Source organism: Acanthisitta chloris, unplaced genomic scaffold, assembly GCF_000695815.1.
Source record: "Acanthisitta chloris isolate BGI_N310 unplaced genomic scaffold, ASM69581v1 scaffold14612, whole genome shotgun sequence".
Classification (NCBI taxonomy): Eukaryota; Metazoa; Chordata; class Aves; order Passeriformes; family Acanthisittidae; genus Acanthisitta; species Acanthisitta chloris.
The window spans coordinates 809-12,352 of NW_008662264.1; the positions used below are offsets into that span (position 1 = coordinate 809).

Sequence of the window (11,544 nt, forward strand, 5' to 3'; positions counted from 1 at the left end):
TTAACTAAGTTAATTAATCTCTGATTTGTTTATTCATTTAATACTTTTAATCTCAGTGTTCTGCAGTTGTGATAGGCTCAGTAAAGATTTGAGTTGAACCAGACTACTTGCCCACTGAACCTTTTCAGGTGTCAGTGCAATGTGTTTGAGGATAGGTGCTGGTAGTGAGTTTTTGGTTTAGTTTTAAATCCATTTCAACCTTGGTCTGCATAGAGAAGTTGAGATGAAATATTCTATAATTTGATTGTGAAATTTTACTTTTTCTTAACTTTTTGTTGGCTAACATTATTTCTTTTAGGTTGAGGCAGCAGGATGTTACACAAGTACCTCTGGGCATTTTCCTGTAACTAAAAGTGCTGTCAGAATGGAGAATCCCTTAGAAGGACATAGTGTTTACTGAAGTCTTACGTACTCCTGAGCTGAGATCACAGCTGTGCCTAAATAAATTAAATAACAGTCTTCAGGGGTTCAAGTAGAATGGCTGATGTGGTTTTCTTCGTTGTTGTTTTTTTGGGCATGTGGTGACCTTCACTGTAGCTGGCATCTGTTTTTCCATGTTCTAGAGTTAACACACAACTGGAACCTCTTAGGTGTTGGTAAGATTTATTGTGAAGAGGTGATGAAGCAGTATGAGCCAAAGATTAAAAGGAAATGAGTTGCTGCAAGGTTAGAGAAGCAGACTAAAAAAAAATCCAACAAGATATCAGGGCTGTGGAAATACTTGGAAACCCTTTCTTTTACTCAGGGGGGAAAGGGAAAAAAATCTCAATAAATACTGATTTTGCAGATAAAGATTGGGAAGACATAAAAAAGATGCCTGAACATTCAACTTTAATGAAAGATTTCCGGAGAAACACGTAAGTCTGAGTTGAGCTTTCTTAAGAAAGCATCTTTTATATCACCCTCCTACGCTGAATTACTTGTAGCCAGGTTGTTTTCTACGTAGATGCCAAACAAGGACTATGAAATGGTTATGTCTTAGATTGTGAAAAATGAAAAATAAAGTTGTTTCATAGTGGTGAACTTAGCCTGTTGAGGTGATGTGAATCAGAAGAGTAGCCAGAAACATCCTGTTAAATGGTAAGGTAGCAGGTGTGAAATGGGTGATGCCAGTTAAGACCCCACACAAGCTCTGAAGTTTGCAAAGCACAGTTTGTCACAGCTGTTCCCAAATCTGTGGTACTGGAAATGAGTTTTCTGTAATAGCTGCATGAAAGTGGAGTGGCAGCCTTATACAATTTCCAGAAAACAGTGGGTATAATTGTCAGGTTTGGTGTCTAGGGTAGCTTATGAAGGCTAAAGAAGAAAATACCCTTCAGCTTTCCTGTCACATTGCCAGTCTAATACCTACATTTAAAGTGCTACCCTGTTGTTGCCTGATTTCCATGCTGAGGGATTTGAGGCTGTACAGTTACATACATTTTTGCATCTGCCATGCTATTGTAACCATTTAGAAACCTTATTTTTGAGCTCCTCTTCAAAAGAATAAATTCATGAATGTTCTTGTAGCAACCTATACATTGCAGGAGAGTGTTCAGATGGGCTTAGTATTTATCACCATCTTTACTGGCATGAGCAATATACAGAATCAAACAGTATAGTAGTAAAAGTGCTAACAGGTAGTTTAAATACAGTTGATGGTTTGCTGCCTGTGTGTGGGTTAAAAGTGTGCTTTGTGTGTGGATGTGATGTGTTTTTACAAGCATATGAGGGAAACAGATGCCTTTCTGTAGTGTCTGATTTTTAAGCTGTCTCTGGTGTGGATAGTCGTGGGTTTTCCCTGCTTAGAGGTTTGTCAGTGGAGACTAAGCTGTTCTTCAGATGTTTTGTGGCTACTGAGAAAGCTTTGCAGTATCAATGACTTACATATTGGCAACGTCACTTCTTTTTTTCCTTTTCTAGGTATACCAACTGCAGCCTTATCAAATACATGGAAAAACATAAAGTTAAACCAGATAGTAAGGCATTCCACTTGGTAAGTTCCTGCATGCATTAAAAAATCAAACCCCTCATATAAGTTGCAGTTGTTCAGAGTTGAGCTGGTGTCAAGTACACTGTGACTAGCTATTTTATACGTAAAGTTAAGAATAACTGATACTCTGCAATCTCAGAATTGCAAAATCACTTTATCTTCTTGCATTGATCAACTGATTCTGGGTATCATTCACTGGATTAGGTCCAGTATCAAGTAATGTACAAGTTTTCAGTCTTTAAGTCATGTTTATTTTGTAATCATATTTGCAGTGTTGCTGCCACTGAGCCATTTTGCTGCTCTGCATACTTTAAGTAGCTTATTTTTTACTTTTAAAAATTCCTATGCACTTGCATTTTTTTTTTCATATTCCTTATTAAGCTTTCAGGGAGACTTTATAGCAAACTTCCAGTATGTAAAAGGTGTATGTAGGAAGGCTGGAGAAAGACTCATTGCAAGTGCAAGCAGTGATAGAACAAAGGGTAATGGATTTAGACTGAAAGAGGGTGTATTTGGATTCGCTATTAGGAAAACATTCTTGACAGTGAGGGTGGTGAGGCCCTGGAACAGGCTGCACAGGGAAGTTGTGGATGCCCCATACCTGGCAGTGTTCAAGACCAGGCTGGATAGGATGTTGAACAACTTGGAAGGTGCCCCTGCCCATGGCAGGGGGGTTGGAACTAGATGGTCTTTAAGGCCCCTTCCATCCAAAACCATTCTATGATACAAGCTTGCATCTTACAGACTTAAAAAGAAGAACTAACTTGAGACTTGAACATGTAGTTTGAAAAATTTTAATATGTCTTCCCAGTGCACATACTTTGTAGGTTTCTTATGAAAACTTCATAGAACTCTTACAACAATTACTTTATTAGAATATATAATATTTATTCAATGACGACTCTAGTTAAAATTATGCACTTGCTCAGCCCTGGAAGTGTCTGCATTGTGTTGTTTCTGAAATTACTGTATTAGGCCTTTTTGTCTGTGCTTTCAAGAACGTTCAAGTCGCTAAAATAAACTGAATATATATATTTATGTATGGAGAAGAAAGAATTTAAGGTTATCTAGTTTCTGTGAATGGACATTCCCCTTATCTTGATGTCTCCTACTCAGATTAAATGTTTCCAGGCTAAAATGGTAAAGTAAATAGATTATTTGGGAGGGGGGCAGGAGTGAGAGAAGAAAACAGGAAGCTTTTTCATCTTGTAAATGACAGGAATAAACTGGAAAAAAGGAGAGATGAGTGAAGAGTCCTGCGTGTCTTAGGACCATGTGGCTTTTATTCAAGTCACGGGAAGACCCAAGGGTTTTTAAGCAGCTACCTTTCTGTTCAGTACTTTTTCCTTCATATAAATTTTGGAATCTATCCTTCACTCGGAGCAGAGCTAATGCAGTATTCTTCTTGTGGCATCCTGCATGAGCAGGTTTGAATGGGGGGGGTTCAGGCCTAAAATAGAGGATATATTCAAGGTTCAGTTTAAAACCAAAAGTATAATCAGCTGAATCAGGTAATCATTGCCAGAAGTTACCTGGCAGTTGTACTGTTATGTGTCATTTACTGTGAAGTGTCTTTGCTCTCTAAAGTTAAGAGTTGGTGAAATATGCGAGATGTTTATATAAGCAAGGAAACTAGTCCTGTCTGAGAGAGGTCCATAATAAGACTTCCTCTGAATGAACTAGCTTCTCTTACAAGTTGTGAGTGCTCTGTCCAAACCACTGTGAAATATCTCATCTCTTCTCCCAGTCTTGCAAGTTTAGAAATTGTTTTGAATAGAACTACAGAATTAGACACAAAATAATCACATGAGAATGGTGGAAAACACTTGTCACAGCAATATCACATCAGAGTTATAACTGCTTGAATGTGTCCAGCATATTTGTATTTGTACCAAAAAGCAGTGTTTACACTAAAATGCAGAATCAAGGAGTGGTGTCCTTTACCAGACCACTTCCACCCTTGGTCACATCTGTTAGTACTAAGCAAGAGGACCAGAGGGGAAGTTTGAGTATGGACCCCAGACTGAACACACTGCTACCTCACCCACTGGTTCTGCTTTGGGCCTCTACCCACCTTCACTCAACACAACTGATGGCAAGAGAGTGAGCTTGGTGTGGTTTGGATGGTGTCAGTCAGTGTCACGGAAGCTAAAAAGCAGGATATTTAATAGTGTGGATGTAGCTGTATTCTTTTGTACCTCCTATAGATCTGGATGTGAGGGAAGTACTGTGAAGTTCATAGTTAATTAGCTGTGGTAGAATCTTCTCAGTCTCTGCCAACTGCTGTTTGTCAGAACAATGCACTGAAAATCAGGTCCCATTTTAAAAAAAAACTGGACTTTGCAAAATAACATCTTAAAACACCATTCAGGAGCTGCCAAAATTTGAAGTCACCATAGGTTTCCACTCTTGTTTTTTGAGACTAGGCTCGACTGCAGATAGTGCCTTAATCCCCTCCAGCAGAGCCTGAACATGTTCAGTGTATTTCTTGGTACCAGTTCTTTCAGAGATACTAAAATACAACTATCTTACCTTTCCTTTTAATCTCTGTACCAAAATAGATTAAAAAGCTTTTTACATCTACTATTGTAATATATGCCAGAACTAATAATTTCAGGACTACTAAATCCAGTCATTTCCAAAAATAAAATGTTTTGATTTCCCAGTGAACCAGATTTTTTCCCAGTTTACTGACTTTTGTGCACATTCTCCTGCAAAACTGTTGTGTTAACATAAGACAGCTTTGGCTCCTTCCTGCTGTAGCAGCTTACTTTTTCTTACGCTTTCACGTCCCTGATTTTTTTCCCCTACTTATTTATTTATGCCCTAGAAAATGGGTACACAGCTGCTGCTTCTGGCTAAATGAGTGATGCTTCATCTTCCTTGTGGTTGCTTTGGTCTATGTGAACTGTAGTGATTGTCTTATTGATATACAAAGTTCACTGCATTTCAATGATGTCACTTAGCTAGGTGGTCTTTCCATAAGGCAGTTTTTAAAATAGAAGATACTTGTAATAATAAGCGGAAGGTTCACTTCTGTGCTGGCACCTGAACAAGGGGATAGAACAGGAGTTTTGATCCCCCGTATGGATAATGGTTGTAAAATCATTAAACTTTGTGTTTCCTGTGGCTGATTATGACCAAGTCTTGTCAGCATGTCACGAACAGCTCTATAATCCAATTGCCAGAAGTGATGCCAGAATTTTGCAGTGTTTTTTGATTGTGTTTTTCAGCTTGTTGGCAGTTCTTTCTCATGTTTTGCCTTTTCTGGCTCTTCAAATTGCTTTTTGAGAGAATAAGAATTGTTCTGTTCACACTGAGAATTCTGCAAAACTTGATGTAGACTCAGAGCTGAAATAAGTTATTGCGAGTCCTTGTTGATGATTGTGTAAAGCAAAACTGAATTGATGGTGGTAATATGTATTTATTATGTTCTTAACCATGCCATCAAAACTGAAGGCCAGGGAGAGAACCCTAACTATAGCTTTTGTAGTAGGAGTGTGGCTGCTGTAGTAGCTTTTGTGTAGTAGTGTGAAGGTTTGCATTGTGGATATCAGTACTCACTTATAGCTAGTGAAAGGAGATGACCAGTTCAGTCTTAGATCACAACACTAGATTTTTTTTTAAAAGGTGAATGTATGAATCCCATAAAAGGTATGAATAGAAAATGTAAAATTGTTATGTGCATGTGTAGTTTTTTTGCTGTGGATGGTGAAACATGAAGACTCACTATTTTCCTTTTTCTGTGTAATATCTGAAACTTATCTCATTCTGCCCATATATGCTGCTTGTCCAGCACAGCTGTATTCCATTCCACACAACTTCTGGGTGGGTGTGGAGAAGTATATGCACATACACCAGACCTGTTTCATAAGAAGCACTTACTGTTGAAATGCATCACTGCAATTCAGCACTGGTGTTAAATCAAATCGGCCTGGTCTGCTGTTCCTAATTCATGACAGCCCTGCTTGGAGTGCTGTGCCCAGCTCTGGGGTCCTTAGCAAAAGAAGAACTTGGGAGTCAGTCCAGGGAAGGGCCGTGAAGATGATCAGAGGTCTGAAGCACCTCTCCTATGAAGACAGGCAGAGAGAGTTGGGGTTGTTCAGCATGGAGAAGAGAAGGCTCCAGGGAGATATTACAGCACCTTTCAGTACTTGAAGGAGGCCTCCAGGAAAGCTGGAGAGGGACTTTTTTTGATAGGACAGTATATCAATATTGAAAGAACGTAGATTCAGCTTGGACATTAGGAAGAATTTCTTTACTCAGTGTCATGAGGCACTGGAACAGGTTGCCTAGAGAAGTTGTGGTGCCCCATCCTTAGGGCCAGGCTGGATGGGGCTCTGAGCAGCTTGATCCAGTTGTTCATTGCAGGAGTTTGAACTAGATGACCTTCAAACGTCCTTTCCAATCCAAACTTTTATGATTAAAGCTGTTAGTACATTGTGGAAATTTTCTGGATGTTTTTGTTAGAACATTTGTGACTGGAACTAATTGAGTGTCCTGGGCTTTGCAAGTGAAAATAGGTGTTCTTTCATAGGAAATGAGGTTATTATTTTAGCACAAGAGAAGAATGTGGTTATGCCATTTATAGTTAGGCTTTCGAGTTCAGTCATATTTGTATCATCCCATCTTTCAGGAATAATGCAAGGAAGTTTCTATAAACGATTCTGTTAATGCAGAGCTTTTTATCTTATATTTTTGCAGCTTCAGAAATTGCTCACTATGGATCCAATAAAGAGAATTACCTCAGAACAGGCTATGCAGGATCCCTATTTCTTGGAAGATCCTCTTCCCACATCCGAGTAAGTGGTTGGTTTATTAACCTATGACTATATTAGGAGATGCTTTAGGACTGTGTGTTTTCTCTCTGCCCTAAATATGTTTGTGAATATTGAGCTAAACACTTAGTGTCTAACAACCCAAGAAAGCTATAACCACTAAAATGCCATTTGTGGTTTTTAAAATTAAGTCTCATTTTTATTAATCTCTTGCTTTATGGAACTTTGATCCTATTAGTTGCAGCACTAATCTTGTTACTCACTGACAGGTTGATTATGCATGCTACAGATCTTGGTAGACAACTGCTAAGTGCCTGCAGGTCCACTTCTCTGCTCCACAATGCCAGATGACACTCTCTAATTAGTTTACATTTTTCTGTCTTGGCCTTCGTTGTAAATTTAGTGGGTGGTGAAAGTCAACTCTGTGTCTCTGTGCTGTCATCCATAACAACCTAAATCCATTTTCTGTAGGCACTTTTTATTTTTTGTTTGCACAGGCAGATTTACAAAAGGGAGAACATTTAGGGACAATGAATGGTTTCATGAAAAATTAAGCCTTCCTCCCAAAAGACCAGCTAGAGAGCATGATTGTACACCTCTTTAGGAAAGCTATTAGTATGTCCTGTGTATAGTTCTCTACCCTTATCTCGGGAAGATGTTATAAAATATGTATATTTATAAACAATTAATTAAAAATGAAATTATTTTGCTAAAACCTACTGTATTATTTATTACAGCTCCTGACCTATCTCTGTGATTTAATGCCATGTGAATGATTGGTTGTTGCAGAAACTGCTTTTAGGACAGTGTTTGGCTTTTTTCTCAATTTCAGATTGGCATTTTAATGTGAATGCACAATGAGAATTGCTAACAGGTGTACAGAGACTTTATTATAAGTACATTCTACTGATTAAGGGCTGGTAAATATTAGCTTGCACTAGCAGTAGCAAATCCATGTGGACCATGAGATATGAATTGACACGTGAAATTTCTAGTTATTTTTAAACCTTTTTTTCAGGTGATTTTATTAATGGTCAGTGGAGTTTCCAGGACTATTCTTAGTCCTGAGACTGTGAATTACACAGTTGCTGGATTAAGGCAGCTCTTTGTGCCCTTGCAGATACCTAACAGGTAGTGATACCTTTCCAACCACCAGTTAGCAGGGACAAGGAAAACTATTAGGAGTTGAAGTTAGTGTGTAAGAGTCAACTGAACATTAAAATCAAATGTGAATGGGTTTTACTAAGTTTAGAATAGTAAGATGGGAAACTTCTCCCTTAGTCACAGGTATGAGGCAGTGGCTCAGGCAACTTGAAACTAGCATGGGTGAAGTATGAATCTTACAGGTCTAACCCTTCTGTTCTAATACAGTGATAAATAGACTTTTTTGGGGGGCAGTGTTTTTGCAGGTTGTCAAATCCCTTACCCAAAACGGGAATTTTTAACAGAAGAAGAACCAGATGATAAAGGAGACAAAGTAAGTACTGGAAGAACAGTATCATCATGTTTCACTGGCTTTCACACTATTTCCTGTTTTCATGTTATTTCATGTACTGCTTTTGAGTTGAAATTTTTCTTTGTGTTTAAACAATTGAGAAGAACCAGCAGCAGCAGCAGGGCAATAACCATACTAATGGAACTGGTCATCCAGGGAACCAAGACAACAGTCACACACAGGGACCCCCACTGAAAAAAGTGAGAGTTGTTCCTCCTACCACTACCTCAGGTGGACTTATTATGACCTCAGACTATCAGGTATTTGTTTTATACATACATTGTATATTTGCTTCTCATGTTTACAGCAGTGTTTCTTCAAGCTATAAAAGTAACTTTGCAAATGACACTGTATTAACTGATACTTTTTGCCATCTTTCAGATGTTTTTTTTTTTTAGATTCATTTAGTTGATGGTTTGCCTGTAAATCGATACACTGATGCTCCTGAAGTTAGCAGTAAGGAAATTAGGATCAATGATTATTACAGTTACTAATTTATTACCTTCATACTAGGGAATGCTGGCTGTGGACCAGGAGCCTATTGTGCTGTGCTCTGTATCACCTAAAAATGCTGTTCCCTATTTGAACTAACTTGTAATTGTAGGAGGCAAAGGATACTGCAGTAAACAAGCTGTGAAGTAAGAATCTGAACAGGAGTTTTAGTTCAACAAACAAATGGATGTGAAAACAGTATTTTGGGTGACAAGCAGAAAGACTTGGCATGATGCTGTCATAATCTCTGGTTTGGAGACCAAGAGAGATTCCAGGTTGAGGAAGCCAAATATTACAGATCTGAAAAGATGGGTGAGATGGTGGCAATCAATGAATGAGGAAGATGAAGAGGAGAGTTGAAAAAAGCACTTGAAGAAAACATGAAAAATGTGTTCTAGCCTTCCTACATTTGAGCTGTGATCAGACATTAGGAAATCAGAGCCTGGAGCAGAATAATATCTGAAAGTCATTCCAGGGAATGATACATGAGTTTGGACAAGGTTACTGCTGGAGACTGGGAAGAAGAGAGTTAAGGACAGAACCTTTAGTTTAATACAAGCTAAGAAATTACAAAAGAGGAGCAGGGAAGGCTTCAAATGATGCATGCCAGAACAGTTAGAGAGTGGCAGATTTTTGGAAGCCTAGGGAATAAGCTGTGGCTGGGCATGCTGCTGGAAATGTTAGCCTGCAGGAACTGGTACATACTGGTTCACATGGAGTGCACAGTACAGAAGGCAGAGTGTACTGGGTGAAATCAAAAGATGGAGAAGTCAGAAACTACTGGCAGTGTTTTTAGTTAATTTTAAAATTAATATCTAATATTGGAAACCCACTTAGGTGTGCTTATATTCTGTAGCAAAATGTAGGGGAGTTGAAGAACAGTGTCAGTAAAACTGCTGTCAGCTTGCTTTTGAGTTTGATGCTTCTTCTACATGAACAGCAGTGGGCTTTGAAATCTTGTATTTCAGAGTTTGTTCCTGAGAGTACCAGATAGCCTCGAAGGCTGCCTGAGGGCATTACCTTCATCCTTGTCTAAACCTGCATTGGGCAGAACTTGAAAGAACTGAAAAATATAAACTAAGGTCATTTTTAGGAGCTTTATTGTGAGACCCTTCATATAGCCCCCAAGTGCCTTTGCTCAGTTTATCCCAGGACATTAATAACATATCAGTTTTTGAGTCATTCTCCTTGAACAATGTACATTTTTAGAGCTGTTGGAGACTGTGGTCAGCCTTAACTACAGTGCTGCAGGCTGGAGTGCCTCTAAGTATAAACGTCATCTTTCTTTTGGTTGGATTATCCATTGCAGAGCACTCGTACAGCAGCTTCATCCCTTTCGATCACTGTTTTGGCCTTTTAGCTGGTTCTTTCTACCACTTCTTAAAAAGGCACAAACAGAACAAGAAGGCAAATGCAGCTGTAACTTTCTTAATCTCCCCCTCAGGTGGAGTCACATATCTAAGGAGGTTGATGCAGAGGTTGCAGGTACTGTGTCAGGGAGCCCCATTTACATGCCCCATTTACTTATCCTTCACCTCATTATGCTGCTGCATCGTTGCCTTTTGAACAAACTTCACCTTTTACTTCTCTGAGCCAGAGCTGAGGTTTGCTAGTTGAGAAGTCAAAGGACTCAAATTGCCTGTTGTTCTTCAGCTCATACTCATCAAAACTTCTGTACTCTTAAGATATCCATCCGAGGACTGCAGCTGGGGGCAGCCCTTGTTGACAAATAAAATTTCAGAATACTTTTCTCATGAGATAGTGATAACTGCTGCTTTGCTGTCTCAGGAGCTCTTATTGCTAACTTGACTGCCCTGGCCAACCTTTTTGCTGTTCATGAGGAAAAATACCTTGTTTTCGAGAAAAATAAATCTTCTACCCCCTAGCATTGTAATGAGGCAGTTGATATATTTGTTCTAATTAAAGTATTTGGAAAAGATGATAATCAAAGGGAAGAGACTTGCTAGCAGTAGAACGGAAGCAGTTAAGAGTTGGTTATTGATGGTTCCAGGTCTCCTTGAAAAAAATTCCCTACATTTTTTGCTTCTGATCTGGCAACTTGAGGAGACAGCAAACAAATATTACAATACAGCCTTCTGTTTTAATCAAACACCTGTTCCTTTGTTCTTCATCTAATTTGTTCAAATTCCCCATATAAAGCTTGTGAAGAAGGATTGCCATCTCCTGGGCAAGGCACACTAAGACACTTTCTCCATTCACTCAGAAGTCAAGTTACTCTGCAGGGCATGTTGACCTTGTATCCTTTTCTGCTGTGCATAAAAATAGTAGACACATGGCACATAGACTTCCTTGCCTTCTTGTTTAAATCTGCAGTGTGACACTTCTAAAGGCAATGTGATTAAACAGGCTGGAGCAATTCCACTACTATGAGCTTTTGCTTGTGATAACCCCTCTGGGTGCTTAATGGTATTTAGAAAGGATTGGATATTTACTTTCGTTCTTAAACAAAAGCCATTTGTTGCACTGTCGTGAAAGAATCTGGTTTTCCATCGCCTCTGTCTTAAAATAAGATGTGTTTTAGAAGTCAGGATGCAGAAAGTGTTTAGAACTGATATGAATGGTCAGTTTTTAAGTGGCTAGACTTGTGATAGTTTTCTATATACAGGAGTCACTCTCAGGCACAATGAATGTTCAAGATTTTTGCTTTCTGAAATACATCCTCTGTTTGTAACATGGAGAAGGGTGACCCAGAGCTGTGACTCTTCTGTTGACAAGTGACTTAGTCCGTCTCTCAAGGCTGAAGGCAAATGTCACAGAAGTTTAGTCACTGTGCTAACAGTGAGGGT

At 38.9% G+C, this 11,544-nt stretch overlaps 1 protein-coding gene across 1 annotated transcript in view; it reads left to right on the top strand.

The window, feature by feature from the left end:
* Positions 1-787: 787 nt before the first annotated feature.
* The window catches only part of LOC103798288 (cyclin-dependent kinase 8), a gene marked incomplete at its 5' end in the record, with an annotated part of 13,572 nt that continues 2,815 nt past the window's right edge, over positions 788-11,544 (top strand). The window contains 5 exons of the mRNA XM_009070541.1: positions 788-857; positions 1,903-1,975; positions 6,677-6,774; positions 8,149-8,227; positions 8,347-8,505. Coding sequence (XP_009068789.1) covers positions 788-857; positions 1,903-1,975; positions 6,677-6,774; positions 8,149-8,227; positions 8,347-8,505 — 479 coding nt within the window. The remainder of the gene's footprint in view (positions 858-1,902; positions 1,976-6,676; positions 6,775-8,148; positions 8,228-8,346; positions 8,506-11,544) is intronic.